This window comes from Lontra canadensis, unplaced genomic scaffold (assembly GCF_010015895.1).
Source record: "Lontra canadensis isolate GAN:19392208 unplaced genomic scaffold, GSC_riverotter_1.0 scaffold25, whole genome shotgun sequence".
In the NCBI taxonomy this organism is placed as follows: Eukaryota; Metazoa; Chordata; class Mammalia; order Carnivora; family Mustelidae; genus Lontra; species Lontra canadensis.
Window position 1 is genome coordinate 14,576,822 of NW_022631019.1, and position 23,612 is coordinate 14,600,433.

Genomic DNA, 23,612 nt, shown 5'->3' on the forward strand with positions numbered 1-23,612 from the left:
CGCCGGGCAGACCCACAGCCCCCTGGCCCTAATGGCACAGCTGCTCCTGGCTCAGAGTCACCTGAGCTGTGCTCGGTGTGCTGCTCATTTAATGGGAGGCAGCAGGATGGAGCACGGGACCAGACACTGTGCTGGGTATCAAAACCACCCCTAATTCATTCTGTGATACTCCAGACCTCAGTTTCCCCACCAAGAATGAGGACTCCAGCTCTATACTTGTCCCCAGAGTCAAATGCAGGCCTTCACCTGGAAGGCCCCTGCCTCCACCTTCCTACCTGGCTTACCCCTCTCTTTCTTCAGGTCTCAACTTAAACCTCACCACTTTCAGGAAGCCCTCCCAGCCTTCCCCTCCCTTCCTATACCCTCCAAGCCCAGGTTCTCCAGCTGTCAACATGCCCCAGGCTTCCTCTCCCCTTCGTCACCTTGGATTGTGGGCAGGGGTCTGGAATTGGTGTATTAGCTTAGCTGCTCCTCCCCATGACCATGAGCTCACCGAGGGCAGAGGCCACGCCTTTCAGGGCTGTGCTCCCCAAGCCGAGGACCAGCCTGGTATAGAGCTGCTACTTTTTAGCTGAATGGGTGAATGAATGAAAATGAGCTTCTGTCATGTTGAATTCAAGGCTCTGGGGGATGTCCAGAGGCAGGTGTCTGGCAGAGAATCCCAAGAAGTGGGGGAACTCAGGAGAAGAGGGAAAGCCAGAGGGGAGATGTGATAGAAACACCGTCCTTAGTGTCTCCTACCTGGGGCTGGGGTTTCCTGAGGAAGTGCTCAGGGGAGTACTTCCAGGATGAGGCAGGGACCCACGAGCAAGGCCAAGGGACTCAGTCTTGGAATCTAAATCTCTAAGGGGCCGACCCTGGAAAAGGGAGCAGAGGAGGTCTGTAGGGCCTCAGGGACAGAGCCAGGACAGGTGGCTAAAAGCTTCAGGGACACTAATTCTGACTCACCATGCAGAACAGTCTTCTAGGCGCCAAGAAGCTAAGGGGAAAGGGGCTGCTTTGGGAAGAGTGAACTTCTGCCACTGGGTGGACATTCAAGGACCCAGTGGGGAGAGGGGTCGCACCAGACACAACCCCTCAGGTCTCTTCCAGCCTAGGAGTGTGACAGCCTCCCAGTGCAGAAGGACAGCCTAGCCATCCCCAGTGTCTGGGACCACAACCTAGGGAGAGCTGCCCTCATCTCCCGGGCATCATTTCCATAGGGCCCTGACCACTGGGGAGTTCTGGGCTTCAGAACCCTTCAATGCTCTCAAGGGAGGGCTTTGAGCCTGGTAGAGAAATGGGGCAGTCGAAGGAGATGCTCTGGAGGATTTAATTGGCCTGCCAGCGAAAACAACAAAGGTTCTACCACGCATTTTGGAAACACGGGGTTTAGGAAGTCAAATCAGTTTCTTCACTGCGGGATTCTCCAGAACCTCGGGTACCTGAATATGCCGTGGGAAGCTTCAAGCGAAGGACGGTGTAAGCACCATTTCCCAAAGTTGTCCTTTTTCCCTGGGACAACCTGTGACATCTCACTTAACTAATGACTCGCTGAATGGCTGGGGAGATGCCTTGGGAAGAGCCTGTGGCCAGAAGACATGAGGCGTAGCTCCAGCCACTCCTCTGCTGGAAGCTTGGGCAAGTTTCCCTTTTCTGGGCCTCAGTCACCCTATCTGTGAAATGTGCAAGCGACCTAGTGTGAGTGCTCCGGAAAGCAAAAGCCCTATGAAGGGTGACAAACTGGTGTTGCCTCTTTGTTCCTCAACTGCTGAGAAGAAGATGATGATGGGTTAGACCAAAGGGAAACGGTTTCCGTTCCTCCCAGACAAAGGCCGAAAGGAGGGAAGCAGAGATCTTTGTCGGAGGGAGGATGAGAGATGATTCTGGATGCTGAGGGGAGAAAGCAGAGGCTACAGCCGGGGAAGAAAAGGAGGAGGCTGGGGGAAGAGGCTTGAGCATTTGGAGAAGTCCTCAGGTCCTCAGCTGATGGTGGAGGGCAGGCAGTCTTGGAGGCTGGAGCTCTTGTGGGCAGGGGGCTGGGAGGGGTGGGGGCGAGGGCCAGCTCTGGCCTTGCAGACAGTGGACACCGGAACCTGGACGTTGTAGGTGGGTTCCAGCGGTCTCCTACCTAGACAAAAGACTTCAGCCCAACCTGTTGGTGTCCACCTACTTCCTCCAGAGGGGCGTCCCAGCCCAGCTCGGGGACAGCGCTGTCCCTGCAGGCCCCCTGGGCGGCGGCCCCCCGGGCGCCCTCACCTCCACCAGCGGGTAGGCGATCTCGTTGTAGATCTGCTCGGTGAAGTGGTCCATGTAGTAAGCGCCGTCGAAGGTGAACTGCTTGGGCGGCTCGTCGGCGGCGCCCGGGTTCTGGATGAAGCACTGGCCGCGCGCGGAGTCCACCGTCACCACCGGCTGGCAGTTCAGCTCCCGCTCCCGCTGGTTCATGGGGCGGCAGCGCACCACCACCTTCACCGACTCCGAGGCCATGGCGCCTCGGCGGGGGTCCCCCCGGCGCGGCCCGACGTGGGCGGTGCGGCCAGGACTCAGGACCGCTGGGGTTAGGGGGCGGGGCCAGCGCCGGGCGCGGGGGGCGGGGCCGCGCGGCGGGGGCGGGGCCGCGCCCGCCGCCGGGGGCCGGGACTCCCCGCGGAGCGCCCCGAGAAGAGAAGGGGCGCGGCGGTGGGGTCGCAGGACCGGAGCCGGGACCGCCGCCTCCTCCCGCGCCCGGGCTAGCCCGTCCCTGAGGCCCGGCCCGGGGAGGAGGCAGTGGGGGATCCGCGCTGCAGGCGCCGCCGCACGACCGGAACCCCGGAGCCGCCCCAGCCGCCCGCGGGCACGCGCGCCGCCGCGGCGTTCGCGGTTGCCCGGCAACGCCTGTGGCGTCACAGCCGACGGCTCCCGGGGGTGGGGGTGGAGGGTCTGCGAGTTCTCCGCACCCAGCCCCTGGGAGAGTCGCGCAGGAGTCTAGCTGTTGGCTGGCCGGGGCGGCTCGCTTCGCTGGAGCGTCAGCTCTCTCCTCTAATCCCCACTGCCCAGTTCAGAGAGGTTAAGCAATCTGCCCGAGGTTGCTCAGCTAGGACCGGGAGAGATGCAGGAGGCAGGCCTTCAAGCGGTAGTGAGAGGCCTACTGAGAAAGGCGACGGAGACCTTGCTGCCTTTTATCCACACCCCTCTACTGATTCGGGGGAGGGCTGCCTCCGACAGAGCAAATCTTCTTATGCTGCCCTCATTTTTTCTAAGACAAAGGTTAAAAAACAAAACAAAACCATTTTTGAGAACCGAAGTCTTTTGGCCAGAGAGGTTGCCAGGCCAAAATCCCCCGGCTCAGCCCAAGTCCCTCCAGCCAGAATGGCAACTCTCATTTCCCTGCAGGAAGTACCCACTGAGGATTTTTAACAGAAGAGACAGGATTTGAATTAATCTACCTATGCTATTCCTTCAGGACATCCTGAGCCCCTGGACACAGGATCCCTCTGGTTCACCACCCAGCACCAGCTAAAGTTATGGTTGGCAAATCAAGATAGGCAAACTGGACAAAGACCTTGACTTTCAAAGGAAAAGTCTGTGCTAGACAATCGGAAAAAAATGCATTTTATTTGTTTCAAGTGCACACAGGAGAACGGGTTACCCAGATGGTGCCAGTTGGAACAAAAAGAAAACTGATCTATGGTTAAGACATTGAAGCATCTGCACACGTGGGTCAAAACCCTTGCCCTCTGCATACCACGTGATGAGTGAAGGAATGTTAAAGTGCTTTGAGAACATTCTTGATACCTTGTCCACATGGAGGATATGCTCAACGATACCCATCTCTCACAGAGGTAGGCTTTGGCCTCAGGCCAGGCCAGTCGCCAGGTCTTAAACACATGTCTCCGGTGCTGTAATTCCAGCACCCCAGGACACCCCGTGTCGGCCAACCCCTCTCTTTGCCAGGGAAATGTGAGACCAGGCCTCCCACAAGGGACCATGGGTTCTGGTGGAGATGGCTATAAATTGAGTCCCAGTTCCCCCTCCCATTCAGTGTAAACCCAGTGCTGTGGTTCCAATGAGGAACCTCCTACCCCTGCTATCCCTTGTGATGAGTGACATGGTCCCCAGCCCAGCCCATTCCCTAGGCAGGAGGTTGTGAGCTGGGAAGCCAAGGCCTGACCTCCAGAGGAGCCTCCCTTCTTTCTCTTCCATCAGGGCCACCCTCTTCCTCCCAGGAGTCAGAAATCATTTTCAAGGCATAGAACAGTCACATCCCACTCCCAGATGTGGGAGAGGGCAGCCCCCAGATTCGTGACTCGGCCTCTGCCTCAGGAATAGAAGTTCCTCCAAAGTGAACCTGTTCCCTAAGTAATTCGGTACTTGTGTCCATCTTTCGAGCTTACTTGTAAAGGCGCTGGGTACCTGTCACTCACTTCAGGGCCACTACCTTAGGCCCGAGTCATTTCCCTGTTACCCCACCCACCCCGCGAGGCCCAGGCCCCTCTGGCAGGACCCATATCAGTTCCACCTTTGGATGGTTCTGCTCTGAGTCCAACCCCAGTGCGGCAGGCCTGGTGAGGCGGCCCCTGACAACCACGGCCAGCGCCCCGTTGTGGGGAGTGGGCCAGAATCAGGTGGCTTCCCAGGCAACCCCCAAACCCAGACCGGCCCACAGGATGAGCTGAATAGGACCCTGGTCACCCTGCACACCTGTGGCTCACTGCGGGCCCCTCCTGGTCAAATGCACAAAGGAAATGAGCCTGTGTGTGTGTGTGTGTGTGTGTGTGTGTGTGTGTAGGGGTGTGTGTCCCAGTGGTCCTGGGGGTGTGGAGGCAGGAATCAGAGCCCTGTGGATTTGACTGGAGACAAACCAGCCTTTCTAAGCACAGAGTTTCTTTGTGCTGTTGGCTCACATCCCTTCTAGAGACAGGTGTCCGCGTGTGTGCGGGCATGTGGGGGGCGCGGCTCTTTGTCCATCCTGCCTTTCCATGCCCTCCTAAGCTTCATTCCTAAGAATGGAATTCACAGAATCCAGTGGAAGACTCCCTCGCTGTCCGATGCTGTGAGACACAGGCTGTGCTCTGCCGGCGGGTGCAGCTGGGCCCAGCCGCCAGGCCTGTCAGCTCCTCCGAGCGCTCTCCGTTTCTCTCCTGGTGAGGGTGGCTCACTCCCAGGTCTCTGCCCACACTGAGGACTCACTCCAGCCTCCCCAGTCACCTCGCCCTCATGTGCCCGGCCGCCTCAGTCGGGTACTGTCGGGAGACTCCCGGTCAGGGCCCCAAGGGCTGGCCTCTTTGGGAGAGGACCACATCCCTCATGAACAAACCTTCCTGCCCCCTCAGCAAGTTCCCCTCCCAGGAGTAAAGTGAAGCCCAGAGACAAGCATCCGAAGTCACACAGCAGGTGACTGGAAAGCCTGGAGCTCCGCCTGCCCCACCTACAATCTCCGCGGACCACATGTCTCGTGAGAAGCCACCAGCGATCCCCAGTGTCAGGGCTCCCCACTAGCACAGGCGGTGACATGATGGAATATTGGTCCGAGGGACAGAGTCGGCGGGTGGAACTGGTGACCAGCAGGGCAGCAGAGGGGCAGGGCGGCCTGGTGAGGCCCAGGAGCCAGGGTGAAGTAGGGCCGGGGGCTCACCTCCTAGCCCAGGCCCTGAAGCTCTGCCTCGGACTTGGCATGGCCAAGGGGCCGCAGTGTCCGGGGGGGTCTGCCCTCGGACCCGCAGTCCTGCTCTTCGTAGCTGGGGTTCAGGCGGCCCATGTCAAGGGAGCAGAAGAGGCTGCGCTCCGTCCCAGCGTGGTGCTCCAGCAGGGCCTCCAGGCTGGCAAACTCGGCCGGCAGGTGCTAGGGGGGCAAAAAGGGCTGACGCTCTGGCTTCCCTTCCCCCACAGCTCCGCTCTGGGCACCCCCCATCCCCTCACAAGGGATCCTGCCCCACTTCAGAAGGGAGGAAATTCGACCTCAGAGAGGTCACCATCTTGCGTATGGCAGAGCCAGACACTGTCTCCTCTCTGTCTCGCCAGCCTGGACGGGACTGAGCCATTCATCTTGTAACAAGTGCGCACATCCAGCCCCTGGAAACCTGTGGTCAGGCCAAGACTCCAGACCTGAAAGCCCAGAGGCTGGGTGAGGTTAGGCCAGTGTCTGCCCTCTCTGAGTCAGTTTCCAGCCCCGCTAAAAGACGGGCTATGGCGTGGGAAAGCCACTTTTAAGAGCCAGGATTCCTATAGAAATGGGAAGCATGACCAGGGCCCAAGACTCTGAGGGCACCTGGGTGGCTCCCACGGTTAAGGGTCTGCCTCGGGCTCAGATCTTTGATCTCAGGGTCCTGGGATCAAGCCCAGGGTCCGCTCCCTGCTCAGTGGGGAGCCTCCTTCTTCCTCTCCCTCTGCTGATCCCCTTGCTTATGCTTGCTCTGTCTCTATCAAATAATTAAATAAAATCTTTAAAAAAACAAAAAAGGCCCCTCTGGAGGCCCGAGGGTGGGGCCAGCTGGACCAATAACAAACTAGATGGAGAGTTAATTAAATAAGGGGTGTGGCCAGAGAGAACCAATGGGGTACCATGATGAGGCACGTGGGCCCCCCCCCCCCCAAGCTCAGGTTATAAAGGGCGGGACTTGTAGGGGTGGGTCTTGCGGGGGGCGGGGCCCCGGGCAGGGCCCAGTGGCAAGGGCCGAGCAGGCTGCTTGCTTGCTCACCTCCACGCAGTAGCGGCCCAAGTGGTTCCGGAAGACCTGGTGGGGGACCACACCACACTGTGTCCGCACCGACAGGCACCACTGGCCACTGGTGCCAGGCTCGGGCCACAGCAGGAAGGCTCCAAGCACGTCTCTCCGCAGCAGGGCAAGGGCGCTGGGCCTGGAAGGGCAGCAGGGAGAGGCTGAGGGCAGGACTTCAGCCTCAGGTCACTCCCCGGGGTTGATGGCATCACCTGACCCCTCTGCCAAGGGAAGCTTCCTTCCTAAGAGGCATTAAGGGGCCTTTGACTGCTGACCACTGCAAGACCCACCCTGGAGAGTTTTGAAGAGGTGGCAGTTAGGAAGCAGCTGCTCTGTGACAGGCGAGGTGCTGAGAGCTTTCCCTGAGTGACCCCATTTGATACTCTCCACAGGCCTGCGATTATCCCCATTTCACATTTGAGAAAACAGTTCCAGTGGGGGAAGCCCCTGGCCCCAGGCCCACCAAGACCAGGACGGCTCTGCCTCTGTCCAAGAAGGTGGCACACCTCAGGACCCCGGGGAAGCCCAGAATCCATTCCTCTGCCCACCCCAAGGGGCTGTGTGTGCACCAGCCAGGCCAGCCCCCCCCCCCCCCCCCCCCCCCCCGGGGGCCCGGGCCCCCCCCCCCCCCCCCCCCCCCCCCCCCCCGATACCTGGAGATGCCAGCAAAGGCCCAGATGTTCTCCGTCAGGCTCCCCTCGCTCTCCACCAGACATGAGGGGCCACCAGGCCCCCGGGGCCACGCCTCCCATGCGGCAGGAACTGTGGAGACCACCCAGCGGTCAGAGAGAGGGAGAGGCCGCCCCACAGCTACCGACCCCATCCCTGCCATGCTCATCTCCTCACCAAGTCTCCCCCGCACAGAGAAAGGTCCGCCCATGGGCACAGCCCACACGCACCCACCCGCTCACCAGCTGGAGCACACCCACAGCTGTCCAATCACCTGTGCAAGCCCCCAGGTGTGCACACCTGGCTGCACACTCACGTGCACACAGGCAGATGCACACACAGGCCGAGCCCTCTGATTCACAAGGATGCACGCGGGCCTGTGCCCCCACACCCACGAGGCAGGCGAGCCCTGGGGACTCACAGGCCTCCCGAGCGGACAGCTGCAGCTGGGTCTCGTAGGTGCAGCCGCGGTAGGCCCCAGAGCGGATCACCTTGCTTCGAATGGCCTTCTTGCGCACCAGCGTGGGCGAGCAGTAAGGATTCCCCAGGCGGGCCTGGCGGCCCCCGCCTCGGCCTTCAGACTCCAGCAGCTCCTTCTAAGGCACCGAGAGGGGCCCACAGGGGCAGGCCGACTCAGGCCCCTGCCCAGTCAGGCAGAGCCCTTGCCGCTGCTGTGCTGCATTCCCTCCCATGACCCCCAAGCCCTCGCCCAATTCCCTCATCCACTGCCCACCCCGCGGCTGGGGTGCTGCGTACCCCACTGCCCACGGGCCCCTCTGCTGGCAGCCGCCGGAAGGAGACCAGTGCATGCACGTTCTGTGAGAGCTGACCACGGCTGAAGGGTTCCCGTACTAGGCCAGGGGGGACCCCAGGGCTAGACAGCTGCTTCGGGGCTACGTCCCCTGCAGACCCCAGGCAGGGCTCAGGCTGTGCGCGCTGCTCAGGGTGCTGCAGGAGGTAAGCGAGCTGGAAGGAGCGGCAGAGCAGCAGGTGCAGGATCTGGACCTGGGGAGGAGGAAGAGGCTGGCTCAGGTGGGACGGGGTCCCTGGGGGACTCCTTAGACAGCAACCCACTCGCTATTAGCGCGTGCAGCCCTCGGCTTGGGATCCTCTGCCCCATCCTTCCTGGGAAAACTCCCACTCATCCCTCAAAACTTCACCACCACGCAGTCCCCCCAGCAGCTTCCTTTGTTCATTGAACAGATCCTGAGCCCCGCTTTGTTCCAGACGTCACGCTTGGAGCTGGGAATACACAGGCTAAATGCACACCCGCCCCTAGCTTGACTACCCCACTCCATGTCCATTTCCTTTTAGAGGATCGGCTACGAGCCCAGGCCCTCCAATCCCACAGCCTGGGCTCCAGTGCCAGCTCTGCCACTTAGGGGCTGCTGTGTGAATCTGGGCAGACAGACGGGGGACTCCCCATCCCCACTTTCCTGTGCTCCTTCAGTGAAGTAGAGCACAGAGAGCCACCAGCATAAGCCTACCGCTCTGGGGCCAGTACGTTCTACCCCCCACATACATTACCCAGCCCCAAAATATTGGAGCTATGAGCTCCGGAAGGTCAAGGGCAGTGTCTCAGCCCCCTGTCCTTCCAGGAGCCCACACAAGAGCTTGAGATACAGGGCTGATGGCAAATGTTGCTAGCTGGCACCAAGCCCAGTCCCTGCTGGCCACACAGTTATCTGCCAAGCCTCTGCTGTTCATGGTGGCCGTGCTGGCTTTGGCTACTGGGATCTACCCATTCACCCACTAGCCCCACATGGCCACGCACCAGAGCAGTTCAAGACCTGGCCCCAGTCTCTACTGTCAAAGAATTCCATTGTCTGTGATTAGGAATAGACCAATGACAGTGTGGTTCATGTTCTGAGACCTCAGAAGGAAGAGTGGTCCGGAGGACTCAAGGTAGGCTTCAGAGACACATAGGCTGGCCTTGAAGGGCAAGCTGGAATTTACCAGAAGGGGAAGGGAATTCCAGGCTAAGAGACAGCATGAGCAAAGGCCTGGCAGAGTGACCATCCAATTTCTAAGCACATGGCCTGATCCCCATGTTCAGGCCCCGGGGAATGCTGAGGCCACTAACCTGCTTTTGTGGGGGTCCTCAGTGGGCAGAGACACAGAAGGAGACAGTGCGGGAAGGAGTGGCTGCCTGGAGGGGCCTCCGGCCAGCTTAGCTGAGCCCCCCGAGGCCTAGGTGTCTGGAGCCCATGCTGACGCACGGCACATCCCCAAACCCAGCCTTGGTGGTGGCTCCCCTGCCCCAGGCCCCAGGTACCTCTCCAGGCTGGTTGCCCACGAAGAGGTGGCAGAAGAGCTTGTTGGCCGGGCTCTGGGGGTTTCGGGCCATGAAGGCGAACTGGCAGTCAGCAGGGCACCAGGTGGAGTAGAGGATGCGCCGCAGGGCGTGAGCCATCAGGAGCACCTGGGGAGGAGCGGGCGGGACCGGCTCCGTCAGCCGCATGTGGCCTCTAGCTGCTGGCCCAGGGGGTGCCCGCCCTGTGGGTCCCACACGCCTGCTGGCTGGCCTCCAGGACCTGGTCTCTGGCCTCAGAGCCCAGCTTAACCCACCCCCGACCCCCCAGCTCCTGGGGGAAGAACTCTTCCCTTCTCCCAGGCCTGCCCAAACCCTGCTTCAGATGGGAACACTCAGCCTTCATGTGGCCTCCCAGCTCGGTCCTGTGCTCCCCACTGCCAACCTGCTGGCTGGGATTGCCCCCCCCACCCGCCCCCAACCACACTCCCCATGCTATGAATCCAAGTGGCAAAGCGCTCATTGCCTGCGGAGGCATGAAAAGAGGCAGTGGCCTGGGCCCTGGGGTGCACGTCTGGTGTCTGGAGTCGGAAACCGCCACTCTCTAGGTGACTTGATCAGGTAAGCACAGTCCTCTGAGCCCGCGTGACACTTACTAAGTGGGGACGGTGCCCTCTCTGATGGGGTTGCGGGTGGGGGCCAGTGAGATCTCGTGCAAGTGCCTAGGACCTGACCGCAAAGCCTCCATGACGCACAGCTCTGGGACACGGTTCACACCCGTCTTAGGAGACCGGCCCCGGGGTTGTGGGGTACACAGTCCGACACAAGGTTAGTGTTCAACACACACTGGCTTGCCCCAGGACGAGAAGGACCCGCGATCAGGCAGGCACTCCCAATGGGCCTCCAGCCTGAGTCTGGCCCCAGGCCAACCTTGGGCAGACCCACCCAGAGGCCCTCAGCCTGCAGAGAGGTGACAATCTTGACACTCAGGCCAGGAGGTAGCACCTGGAGCTTTTGGAGGGCGGGGCCGGGGGTGAGAAACCTTTGCCAGGGACGTTCAAAGGCCCAGAGCAGTCTGGGGAGGCAGGGACGCTGGAGGGGTGGTGCGGGCTGGGGGCTTTCTGAGGGAGGAGGACGCCGGTCCCGTCCAGTCCTGGCACCCACACAGGCTCCTACCTCGCCCTCCCCGCTGTAGATCTTGAGGCCCTGAAGGCTGAATTTCAGGATGACAGCCCGGCGTCGGGGACAATCCTAGGTGGGAGAGAGTTGGTCGGGGCCGGGCGTTACCTTCCAGGCCCTGCCCTGCCACAGGACCAGGCCCACCAGGCTGCGCAGTCAACTCCTCCCCCGGTGCCAAGGGACTGGGCCCTGGAGAGTGGACTCCCCAGGAGCTGCGGAGGTGCGGATGGGGCCTGGCAGATCGCCCCCCAGCCAGGGTCTTAGTGGGCCATGTTATGACCATCCCCCCCATCTCCACTATGGCCTCCACCCACGGGAGGCAGGTCACAATTGCTCAAGGGAAGCGGTCCCAGGGTTTAAGGGACACGGCTTCAGGAGCCTGGGTGTGGTCGTCTCTGGGCCCACTTCTCAGAATGACTTTGGTCTTGCCCCTCCCTGGGCCTCCCCCGCCCCATCTCTATGATTGGGGGGTTGGGTGAGATGGCCGCAGGGGCCATTCCAGCCCGACCCTCCCAGGCTGTGATCCCTGCTAGGGACAGGGACAGGCACATGCCCGTCCTGGCTCCCTACCTTCAGTGCCCACAGCTGTTGTTGTACAAGCCACACACTCTCCTGGGTGTCCAGGTCGTCCACGGGGAAGGAGCCCACGTACTGCTTGGGGGCGTGGTGAGGGCGGGAAGGAGGCCAAGTAGTCAGGACCATGGCCCCTGATCCCATCCTCCAGACTCTTCCCCCCGCCCCTCCACCAAACACACTCTGCTCTGCCGGGTAAGCTGGGAACAGGGACAGAGCACTGGACTTGGAGTCTAGCAGGCCCTGCTGCCTTCCCAGCAGGTGGCCTTGGTCATGCCTCTCTGCCCCTCTGAGGCCCCATCTCCTCATCTGTGCCCACATGCATTCTAGAGTCCGGGTCCACTGGGCAAGACAGGCATAACTCCTCCCCACGCCCCAGGACCTGCACTCAGCTCTGGCCCATGAAAGCGCACCCTGTGGGGGCAGCCACACCCACCTGGGCAAACTTGGTGATGCACCTGGGCCGGTGAGGGGCAGGGCCGCAATCAGAGGCCCTCCGGCCCCCTGCCCCGGCCCTCTGCATGGCCCCCAGGGTCCCCAGCTTCCAGCTCCACGGGAGAAAAGGCTGCAAAGGGCAGGGGAGAAAGGATGACTCCCAGGAACTCCGGCTCAGAGGCCGGGGAGCTCCCCGACCCTGCAAATCCTTCCTGGGCCCTTGCCGTGTGCCAGACAATGTCCAGGGCACTGGGAGCACAGGGAATACACGGCCCAGAATAAAATGACAGACTCCCTCCTGCCCCCGGGGAGCCAACAGGCTTGCGTGGAAGATAGACACTGAACGGATCCATCAGTAAGATATGGAACATCCTAGATGGTGATAGAGAAGAGAGGAGGCAGGGAAATGCAGGCCGGGGGTTGCTGCAGCAAGGAAGGCCTCGAGTAGGTGAGAGCTCTGGGGGAGGAGCTTAAGGTAGGCGTGGGGCAGGCCACCTCTGTGCTCTGGCCTCGGCCTGCCCCCTGGGTGGAAGTAGGGGTGCAGGCCATGGAACCAGCCTGTATAAAGTGCCAGGGAAGGGGGAACGCCTGGGAAAGTAGCACCCGAGAGGAGGAATGTGACAGCAGCCACTGTGCAGAGGCACAGGGAAGAAAGCAGCTGACCCCTTGGCTAGACCTTACCAGAAGAGTGGGCCAGAGCCAGACTGGGATTCGCCTTTAATGTTACTCCCCAAGGCAACTGAAGCTGTGCCCTGTGGGCAGTGGGGAGCCATAGAAGGCTCTAGGCCAGGAGCTCTGTGACCTATGAGAATGGCCCATGAGCTTGGTGGCCTGTGCTCCTGAGGCTAGCGACGTGCTACACAGGCCCTGCCTCATTCGGCCAGCCTGACTGAAGGAGCCCTGCCCCCCAACCCAGCCCAGGTTTTGGTCTTTCGTGGGGCCCCTTTCCCAAATCCACTAGTGGAGGAGAGAAGGAAACCTCCCTTACTAGACCACCCTCAAGGACAGGGAGAGCGCTCACTCCCCATTTAGAGCTCATGAGCGCAGCTGGTGCACAGTGAACACGGAATCAAGGCATCTTGAGAAAGAATGGCTGATGGCCTCTGTCTGGGTCCCGCATGACTCAGTTCCCTCAGTCCTTCCTGGGGCCAACTCAGACCCCACCTCCATCTCCCATCCTGCCTGGCTACTCACCAGACTACTTCCAATCACTGCACTTAGGATCAGAGAAATCTGGGTCCAAATGCTGTGTGACTTTGGGCAAACAGCCCTACCTCTCTGAGCCTCCATGTCTGCATCCCCCAAACCTGGGATCATGTCAGGACTCTAGAACTGAATGGAGGAGCAGGCACCCAGCATGATCCCAGCTGGGCCTGGAGGAACACTTAACAGGTACACGGAGGGTGGGGGGACCCCAAAGCCTGCTGTTCAGGAGGGAGCTTGGGAGGACAGTGAGGTCTGACCACTTTCAGGGCCCTCCTGGCATGGAAAGACAGGAAGGAAGACCTCCCAGTCAAGGAGAGTGAGGCAGAGGGAGAGGCCTGCCTGGGAGCCAGGATTCCTCCAGGAAAGAGCAGGTATTAGGGCGCTGGGCAGGAAATGGGTGTGTCCCAGGTGTGCTCAACCCACCTTCCTACAGATGCTCTCAGTGCCAAGAGCCCAGGAACCTCTCTCTGTCTGCCCAGACCTTGAGCCCCAGGCTCAGCCCGGGTGGGGGCAGCAGCAGCCACCCACGACATTCTGGGAGCAACCCCTTACTTCACTTTCCATGAGCAGCTGCGCCAGAAGAGCCCGAAATAAAGGCTGCACGGTCCCATGGACACTGTCCTGGTTCCTCCTCCCTGTACCCTTTCCCTTCCTGCTTTTCCAGCCTCGCACCCTCCACTGTTTGATCCTGATCATTTTTTCACATCACGTCCATAACCTATTGTCCATTTTATGGTTTTTTAAATTTATCTTTAGTTTTTTGGTCCATTTGATGTTTAAATACAACCAAGTTAGATGTGTAACAGGCACAAAGGCTGTGTGGCCGCTGTTCCAAGCATGGAGACGGCGCTTCCAGCGAACTCCCCTTTTGTCTTCATTATCACCGTGTGGGCTGGGGTGCCCTGGACCCACAGGTGGAGGCAAAAACCAAACCACAAGTGGGGCATAAGGGAGAGAGGGAGAGAGGAGAGTTTGAAAGGCAGTCAGCAGACGTGGGAACAGAGAAGCAAAGACAAAATAATAGAAAAAGGAGGGATGGGGGAGGGAGAGATGAGCACATTTCCCATCCTGCCTGTGCTGACACAGCCCCTCAGACACTAAGGGTGTAAGACAGCAAAGAGCCACATGGGCCCTCAGGCACACTCACGTTCACACTCACACATGCCGAGACAGCTGTGTCTAGGGCTGTGAACTGCCTCCTCCTTCCAGATACAGAAAGGCAGCTTTCCTGGGGACACTCCACGGTCCAGATAGTGGGGGTGGGGAGCACCCCCTACCTTCACCTGATCCTTTCCCCAGGAAACTGGAAGTTTCTCTCTTCCTCTCTCCCTCCCAGTGCATGTCACCCCCAGGCCTGAATTTGAGGGTACCCAAACGAGGGAGGGTACCAGGCTCACCCTAATCCCAGAAACAGACCTGCTTACTCATTCTGAGCACAAACACACACTTATCTCTTTGGAGCACACTTGTTTTTCCAAGGTTTTACATAGGAACCTGGCTGGGCCAACACCATTCTAGGAGGACACCTTTGGAATGAGCCCAGGGCTCTTCTTTTGTTCCTCTGAGAATTTCCAGGTGGTCCTGCTTAGAGACAGGGTACTGGACGGGTTGACTTACCTCCAGGGTCAAGGACAGAAGCCCTCTACTGCACTGCACCATGGCTGAGATGAGTCATGGGGTTGGGGGCCGCTTTATAGTATCCTGGGAGACCATTCAGCCTGGACTCTGGGCTTAGCAAAGGGGAGCTCAGAGGGGTGAAGCCACTTGCCCAAGGTCACACAGCATAAGGGAGAGCTGGGAAGCAAACATGGGTCTCTGGGAGCTTTTCCCCTAGGCCATGGCAGTGTCCTTCTGCTTAGACTCCTCTCCCAAGTAAGCTGGGCGTCTGTCATGGGAGCCTGGCGAGTCCCAGTCTATCCAGCTGCCCCCAGCACCTCAGGGGCTGGGGGCTGATCTTATCAGCAAAACAGCTGCTTTCTCAGTCTGACTGCCTCCTGCCCAGATGGTCTGGGGCTGCCAGAGCCTCTCTGGCAGCTGCCTCACCTCCACCACCTTTGGATATGCCTCACAGAAGAGCCTCCCCGCACCCACCCACCCGCCTCCTGACACACTCCTTCTGCCCTAGGCCACCCAAGCAGCCGGAGCTCAAGATCAACATCGTGGATTGTGAGGTCCGCAAGTCCTCTCAGCCTCCATTTATCTCCTCACCCGTAAAGTGGGGATAGTAATAGCACCTGCCTCCTGGGGTTGTACATTTATCTGCTCCTACTGACAATATTCCAAGTGCCAACTACGTGCCCGGTGAACGAAACCGAGTCCCAGCCGTTGGGGAGCGCCCGAGCAGGGCTGGGGGAACGATACTGGAAATCAACATTTCCGCGGGGCTTAAGTGATTTGGAGAAAAATACAGTAGGGTGAGGAGGATATATGATGGGGGGGGTGCTATTGATACAGGGTGGTCGAGGATGGCCTCTCCGAGCACACTACTTGGAGCGGAAAGTGCTGTTTTCAGGATTAAATGGGGCGCTCCCCCGCGTGGGTCATTTGTCCTGCTATTATCGTCGCGCCTGTGGAGTGCGGCCAGGGCTTTGGGCTGACAGTCCCCAGCCCGGGGCAGAGAAACTCCCCGGACCGCCCGAGGGGCGAGCGAGGCAGGACGCTGGCGGAGGGACAGGGGAGGTGACCGCGGAGGTGTTGGACGGAGACCGTGGCGGTGGCGGTGATGGAGGGAAGCGGCCGAGATGCTCCTCCCCATCCGAGACCTCCTCCCACCTCCTCGCCGGGGGTACCGAGCCCCGCTCCCGGCGATCCGCCAGCCCCGACCCCGCTGCCCCGCGCTCACTCACCGCGGCCGCCGCGTCTCGAGTCCCGCCGCTTCAGCTCCGCGCAGCAGCCCCGGCGCGCCCTGCGCGCCTCCGCCTCCGCCGCCGGCCCCCGGCGCCCCCCGCCCGCGCGCCCCCCACGTGGCCGCGGGAACCAGCAGCCCGTATCACCTGGCGGCGGCGCCCAGCCCTGGCCGGCCAATCGGCGCCCGCGGAGCCGCTCCGGTTAGGCGCGCCGCCCAATCAGCGGCCGCGAGGGGCCCTGGCACCGCCCCCGCCTGCTCGCGCCCCGGCGCTCCGCCTTAAAGGGCCTGAGGGGTCCTTCCCGCCCTGCGCCGTTCCCTCTTCTCGGGCTGAGGAGTCCGAGTGCCCAGGGCCTGGCTGGCGGTTCCCTCTTTGAGGAGACCTTCTCCTCCTGCTCCCTGGGAAGCTCCTCCTCCTCCAAACCGCGGCTCCCGCAGCTCCTCCTCCGGGAAGCCTTCCTGGACCACCAGTGACTCCTCCACCCCCTGCAGAGCCCTCGCGACTCTCGCTGGTCACGCCATTCCTCTTACTAGCGTGCAAGCGGCACTGATCAGGAGGGGCCTCCATCCCCAGGGCGCAGGACAGAGCCTGGTTGGTTCAGTGGTTGTCGTCTCGATCGAGTGACTGCGCGCAGGACCCGGCCTCCGGCGTCCGGGGCACCCGGACCAGACTCACCTTTCCTCCCCTCAGCCTCGGATGGCAGTGGGTATCCGCCGCCTCTTCCTCATCCTCTCCCCGCCCGGCCAGTTTCCTAGGACGATCCGAGTCCGCCCAGCTCGGCGTGAACGTTGGCCCCCCGCACTGGGGCCGTGACCCTAACCTTTGGGTCGCACGGAAATCCACTTAGATGGGGGAAACCTGGTGGGCACACCCAGCCCGAGTGTCAGCTTCAGCTTTGAACTGGAAAGCACTCTTGTCCCCATCAGGCCAGGGACCTTTTAGGTGCCAAAAATTACATTGCATACCCGATATAGCCCAGCCTTTGGTTCATGGGAAGCGTGAGTTCTGCGGAGGAAACGCGGGACATTGTGCACGTGCCACTCCTCGGAGAAAAAGCCAGAGCTCAAGTCCAATGGGAAGGGCACGCTGATAGAGGTGGGCAAGGCAGAGAGACAAGGTCTGGAGCTGAGGACCTCAGGCGGGTTCCAGGAGGAGGCTGGTTTCAGCCACGCCTGTCGGTGTCCGCCAGAGCATCTGCAGGCCCTTCCAGAGGCAGCACTGGGCTGTAACGGCTAGAGAGGCTTGGTCCCGAATTTGGGCACCTTGTCTTACGAGATGTGGGACCTTGGGCAAACACCTTAATCCCTTTAATCCTGAGTGCCTCGTCCGTAAGTGTTACTCACACGTGACTCATAGCAACGTCAGGATCCAATGAGTTATGTGGGCAAAGGGCTTGGCACAGTGCCTGACACACAGTAAGTGAGACACTCGATAATACTAGTTGGTGTTAAACTTTGCTTCTGTCCTTGAGTCTCTTTTACATATGACCGAATGGCAGGTGTTTAATGAATTCCACATATCAAGTGCTCTAGGAAGCCCTTCATGAAGCTGTGTGAGGGCCTTGGCCTTGAGTACCGTGATGAGAAAGAACTAGATGGTTTACAACTTGCTCCTGCTTTTTTGAAAATCTCAATTTATGGAATGCAGGGTACACAAAAGATAAAGGGTTAATTCTTACTAGCTTTTTTTAAAAAAGAAAAAAGCGTGTGAATTTTGTTTTGTTTTGAAAAGATTATTTATTTGAGGGGCACATGGGTGGCTCAGTCGGTTAAGACTCTGCCTTCAGCTCAGGTCATGATCCCAGGGTCCTGGGACTGAGCCTTACGGCGGGCTCACTGATCAGCAGGGAGCCTGCTTCTCCCTCTCCCTCTGCCTCTACGCCCCCTCTGTATTCTCTCAAATAAATAAATAAATTCTTTAAATTTTTTTTAAAATAAAGATTATTTATTTGAGAGAGCTGGGGGTGGTGGAGGGGTAGAGGGAGAGTCTCAGGCAGACTGCGGAGTATGGTGCTTGGACTGTGAATTTTTTAAAAATTTATTTATTTGACAGAGTGAGAGAGATCATAAGTAGGCAGAGAGGCAGGCAGAGAGAGGGGGAAGCAGGCTCCCTGCCGAGCAGAGAGCCTGATGCAGGGCTCCATCCCGGAACCCTGGGACCACGACCTAAGCCGAAAGCAGAGGCTTTAACCCACTGAACCACCCAGGCGCCCCTAGTTTGTGAATTTTAAATAAAGGACTTGCCAGTTACTAAATTTGCAGTCCCACTTTGACTATTCAGAGAAAACAATACAAGTCACAGCTGTATTAACTCCAGCTCTAACAAGTTTCTGATGCATGCAATTAACTCTGATCATACACTTTTAAAAACAGGGATGAGGAATGCCTAGGTGGCTTTGTTGGTTAAGTGCCTGCCTTCAGGTCAGGTCATGATCCCAGGGTCCTGGGATAGAGTCCTGCATCAGGCTCCTTGCTCAGCAGAGAGCCTGCTTCTCCCTCTGAATGCAGCGCTCCCTGCCTGTGCTCCCTCTCTCTCCCTGACAAATAAATAAAATATTTTAAAAATAAATAAATAAACGAGGGACTGGAATTTGCTTCAGGACAAAATGAAAAAAGACCAAGGAATTAAAATCAGATGGTGAAACAGGCAAATCAGAAAGAGAATTCTGCTTTCTAAACGCTTCTCAGGATAAGGGGACAGGTCAAGATCTCAATGGCAGGCACTGCGCTAGGTCCCAGAGATCCTGAGATTTTAAACAAAACATCACAGATCTGGAAAGATAATGTACAAAATATATGTTACATTGGCTCCCGACCACTCAGGATCCCCTTTTCATTGATCTTCATCCCTACCCAGGGATACAATGTTTCAAAACCATTAAATACATTTATACATTTGAAGTTCATTCCTTCATTTTTATTTATATATCAAAGTGATGTAAGTGCTTATCTGAGCGATTCCCCCAGGTTACCAAATTCAGTTGATCTAATTCCAGTAGAAGCACAGACTCTCCAAGCTTCTACTGTGCACACAGGCTTACTAAAGGTGCGTTAGATGTAAAAGCTGATGTTTGCATCAAAGGAGACAGACGCCGGCGAGTGTCAGCCACCTCCGCGTCAAGCCAACCTAGTTCCACTCAGGATGGCCACATAAGCTTGTCATTGCTGCATCCTTATCCACCCCGTCTCTAATCCTACATTCTTGACAACACAGCTCCCCGGAGCCATCAGGGTGGGACTTCAACCATTGGATTCATGACTCACTCTTGCAGAAAGCCCAAAGGAATGATCTATATTCAGCAGAGAAAGAAATGACAAAAAAGGCAAGCTGGGGCGCTGGATTCATGAGCCCTGAATGTGCTGGGGTGCGTGGCCAGGCCGTGGTGATTTCCTGATGAATCAGTAACATTGACTGAACTTGCTTGCTCTCACAATCTCCCCTTTTCTCTAAAATCCCAGAATTTCATACTGGAGCTGTCAGCTGATGAATGTGAGTGGGAAGTAACACCACCTCATTTCGAATCTGATCGCCGAGGTGGCGAGCCTGCCACAAGCCTGGGCGCAGCAGCTCCTGCACATCTGGCTTTCACAGGGCAAGCTGCCATGCGTCTGCTCTGTAACACTTCCCCATGTTGATAGTTACTTTCAACCCTGAGCACCAATAATTCCATTCTCTAAGGTGACTGTCCCTGCAACTTACCCCCAATAGTGCACCCTCCCAAAGTAAGTGACCTAGGACACAAATTCAACAACAGAAAATCAACCAACCCAGAGAGGTGTTATGGGTTGAACTGTATCCCCTCTCTTAAGCCCCTAGTATTCAAGTCCTAACCCCTAGTGCCTCAGAATGTGACTGTGATTCAAAGAAAGTCTGTGAAGAGGTAAATTAAAATGAGGTCACTCTTCCAGTATCACAGTGGGGGGTCCTGATAAGAAGAGGAAATTCAGACACAGACACACACAGAGGGGAAACAAGGTGAAGACACAGGAGGAGAGCCATGCATAAGCCGAGGAGAAGGACTGGGACAGATCTTCCCTTGGCTCTCAGAACTAGTCCTGTTGACACCTTCCACTTGGACTTCTAGATGACAGAACTGTGGGATGAGCTGCTGGTAAACAACCCGGTCTTTGCTACTTCGTGACAGCAGCCCAAGGCAACTTAAGACCGTGATTAATATAAGATCCCTTTTCACCCATTCAAAACGTGGAGGACAACCCTATGGGGCCAGATCCCTCTTCCCATGTGTTCTGGGTTGGCAAAGTGTGGAGGTTACGGGATCAGAGAAACGTGATCACTTTTCCAATTGGGAAAAGTTCCAACTGGGAACCAGAAGGTTAAGTGCCTTGCCTGAGTTCCAAATGGGACACAGACTGTAGGCACCTGTCAGGGGGTCACGGTTCGGGGAGTGCTTCTGCTTCTGGGGCAGAGGGAAAGGGCACTGCCCTGAGGGTCATCTGCGAGAGCCCAAAGCTGCTGCTACTGCAGCTGCCGTTTTATTTCTAGGAATCTTGTTTTATCTTATTAATTACTGCGGACTTTGCACTTCCTTCTCTGTGTTTCAGTGTTACCGTTGATACGATGACATCCCTCCTAATACTATGGAATAAAACGGGTGCCCTAGATCTAGGCACTCTATCTTGCTACCTGCACCCTACTTGAGCAGGGGAACAAGGAATGGCTCCCAGTACTTTCCCACCTGAAAAATACAGGTCTGAAGAGGACCCTTCTCCAGAAACACTTGTTAGGACTTTGTTGCCAGAGACAGATCAAATAGAGGAGACCTGGATATGTTTTGGAAAGGTGAGGAAAGGCAGTTAATAGCAAATATTCCCTAAAGTAATGACTGTGTTGAAAAACGTAAGCTGGTAATAGTATTCAATGGAGCTTAAAAAAAATATTGGCATCTCCGGAAGGCTCAGTTGGAAAAGCATGTGACTCTTGACTCTTGGATGTCAGTTCGAGCCCTGTGTTGGGTGTAGAGATTACTTAAATAAAACTTTTAAAAAAATTGCACATGGAGCAGGCAGTTTTCTTTGAGCCTCTCTTCACCCACAGCCAGTTAAGGCCCTAGCTTTGACCCAGCTGGCAGCTGATGGCTGCCTAGGCCTCTGGTCACCCCAGCTCAGAGGGGACTCCTAGCTCTCAACCACCTGGCTGCCCTTCCCTCCTGCTCCCTGGCATTTGCAACTCAAAGTTATAACCGTTTCCTCTTTTCTTACTCATCTTCTAACAAGCTCTTAGCAGTTTAAAAACCTAATTTCAAAATCTGCTAACTGATCTTATAGCCCTATCCTGTTGTAAGCTGTGGCCCGAAAAGTTTTGCTCCCTGAGCTATCAGGGTCTAAAACTGCTAGGGAGGGTGTGGAGGAGAGGTAACTGGCATCAAGTCTACCAAGTCTGGGTTCATGTGTAACTCCACATCACTCACTACACGTTTAATCTGGGGGAAATTAAATTTATTTGCTTCTGAAAATTGGGGTTCATTTCACACATCTTTGAGAATATATTTGTGAGGACTTGAGCTAGTGTGATTACAGTGCCTAGCAATAGGAAACTACAATGAATGGTAATTTAAACAAGTACTGAACTCTTGTGAAATTAGATATTCTAGCTCATTTATTAAAAAAAAAAAAAAGTCTTTCCTAAAATTCTAAAATGGCTTAGTAACCTTAGTGTAGTTATCATGGTTCAATTCTTTCACACTTGATTATCTCACATTAGCTTTGGGTGGTTATTCTAAAACAAACAACTGTGGATTTAAACACCTTTCTCTTTATTTTTTTTTTTAAAGATTTTATGGGGCGCTTGGTTGATTCAGTTGTTAGGCATCTACCTTCGACTTGGGTTATGATTCCAGGGTCCTGGGATTGAGCCCCATGTGGGGTTCCCTGCTCGGCAGGAAGCCTGCTTCTTCCTCTCCCACTCCCCCTGCTACTGTTCCCTCTCTCGCCGTCTCTTTCGGATAAATCTTAAAAAAAAAATTTATATACTTATTTGAGAGAAAGACAGTGCGCATGCACTGAGGGAGAGATGCAGAAACAGGCTCCCCACTGAGCACAGTCTGATGCGGGGTTTCCATCCCAGGACCCTGAGATCATGCCCCGAGCTGAAGGCAGATGCTTAACCCACTGAGTCACCCAGGCGCCTCCAACACCTTTCTTTCACACGAGGAAATGAAGGCTCAGGGAGATGAGGCATCTTGGCTGGTAAGTGACACAGCCTCCAAGGACCACAGCTACAGATGTTAAGATCCTGGCCTGAGCAATGTACTCTAGTCACGGGTCTATTTCAGTTTGGAATTGATGAAAATTCCTTACTTGATATACTGCACCAGCAAAGTTCTGTTACACAAACAAGCAGTGTAAGGGATTTAGGTCTGACATGAGAATTTCATCAGAACAAAAGTTCTTAAGCAGTAAAGTGGGTGAGCAAGGATGCTGGGTAACTCTCTGGGTTTTAGGAAAGAGTATCTGTTGGTCCTGGGGGCAAAAAAAGCAGAGAGAAGGGGAGACCAGGTAACTAAGGTTACTCTCAGAATGAGTATTAAATGCAAGGATTACTAATATTCCAGCTCATGATTACTAAGCAGATATCCTGTCCACAACATTCAGTTATCAAACGATCCCCTTTCTGGCACTGCTCTTGGTAGGCCTCCTGAAGTACAAGTTTACGGCTTATAAGGAGGGGAGAGCTGCTCACTCGGCAACGTCACAGTTCCAATAGAGGCTGTGGCTCCTGGAGAACAGCTCCCAAGCATCAGGAGAACCTGCCTGTAGTAACTCAACTGCGAGGAAACCAGAATGTGTCCCAAAGCTAGGATTTGAGAATGACCAAGTACTTGTACAGTAACCAAAATACAACTTAGGGAGGCCTAGACAACGTTCCCCAGTAATCGGAGATCTAATTGTCATAGTTCTTATCAAACTTCTTAAGCAAACGTCTAGAAGCAAACTTAGTAGGTTTCATCTCCTTTCCAAATCCTCTCTGCTCTCAATCCTTTGTCAGTAACAGAACGCAAACTCCACTGGGTTGCAGGGTAAGAGAATTCAGAACCCTGAGGAACTGCCGGTGGGAAACAACAGGGCATAGCAGCTAGAGACGGCTCGGCGTTCTCAGAGCGTGGGTTTAATTATGACTTTGCCATTTACTATAACCTGGCGCAAGTCCTGAACCACATCTGTGCCTTAGTTTTTCCCTTCTGCAAAATGGGGATGATACACAATCACCATCTCATAGGGTTGCAAGGATTAAATGAGATAATAATGTATGTACAGAGCCTGACTTGTAGAACAAATTCAGTTAGTGTTCACTATTATCGTCACTAGTCTTACTTATAAGTCAAATTTATAACTACACTTCATTGACCATTCAAGGCACTATAAGCACAGATTTAATAGCAAACAGTGCTAATTACACATTTATACAGTACCAAGAAAAAGAGAATTGCAGATTTTGAGGAAAATGACTGGGGAAGGTGCCTTTCGAAACTTCCTTTGACATACATACCAGTTGATGACAAAACTGAGTAGGAACAGTTCAGACTAAGTGAATAAATTTAAATAATCGAAGGTAGAAAATTTCTCCAGCAGAAAAACCAGTGAAGCATCTTACAGAAAATGATAGAAGGAAATATAGGAAAAAATGTTAGAGATTATTTAAAGTTTTTCTTAGTTGGCTAAATACAGCAGTTCATGAACATGGCTGGCTTCCCCTCTTACTCCCGAACCATCAGGATGGCAAGAGCTATCACAGCTTGAGCAAGAACAATTTCAT

General features: G+C 56.2%; 2 protein-coding genes across 4 annotated transcripts in view; both read right to left on the bottom strand.

The window, feature by feature from the left end:
• Nucleotides 1–2,795, bottom strand: part of KIF17 (kinesin family member 17) — a 39,691-nt gene extending 36,896 nt beyond the window's left edge. The window contains exon 1 of the mRNA XM_032863638.1: nucleotides 2,239–2,795. Within this exon, the coding sequence (XP_032719529.1) occupies nucleotides 2,239–2,469 (231 nt within the window). The 5' untranslated portion in view covers nucleotides 2,470–2,795. The remainder of the gene's footprint in view (nucleotides 1–2,238) is intronic.
• A 2,071-nt stretch (nucleotides 2,796–4,866) lies between these two features.
• SH2D5 (SH2 domain containing 5) lies at nucleotides 4,867–15,880 on the bottom strand. Of its 3 annotated transcripts, none has more exons than XM_032863640.1 (10): nucleotides 15,840–15,880; nucleotides 11,789–11,917; nucleotides 11,350–11,430; nucleotides 10,777–10,851; nucleotides 9,625–9,771; nucleotides 8,106–8,354; nucleotides 7,771–7,945; nucleotides 7,334–7,442; nucleotides 6,660–6,819; nucleotides 4,867–5,803 (listed from the first exon to the last, which is right to left on the bottom strand). In XM_032863640.1, exons 2-10 carry the CDS (start codon nucleotides 11,873–11,875, stop codon nucleotides 5,600–5,602), a joined length of 1,287 nt encoding a protein of 428 aa, XP_032719531.1. In that variant the 5' UTR covers nucleotides 11,876–11,917; nucleotides 15,840–15,880; the 3' UTR covers nucleotides 4,867–5,599. The 3 variants fall into 3 exon arrangements, with proteins under 3 accessions (XP_032719531.1, XP_032719530.1, XP_032719532.1); XM_032863639.1 differs by having other exon boundaries at nucleotides 11,350–11,433; XM_032863641.1 differs by lacking the exon at nucleotides 15,840–15,880 and adding an exon at nucleotides 15,202–15,262 and having other exon boundaries at nucleotides 11,350–11,433.
• Nucleotides 15,881–23,612: the final 7,732 nt, after the last annotated feature.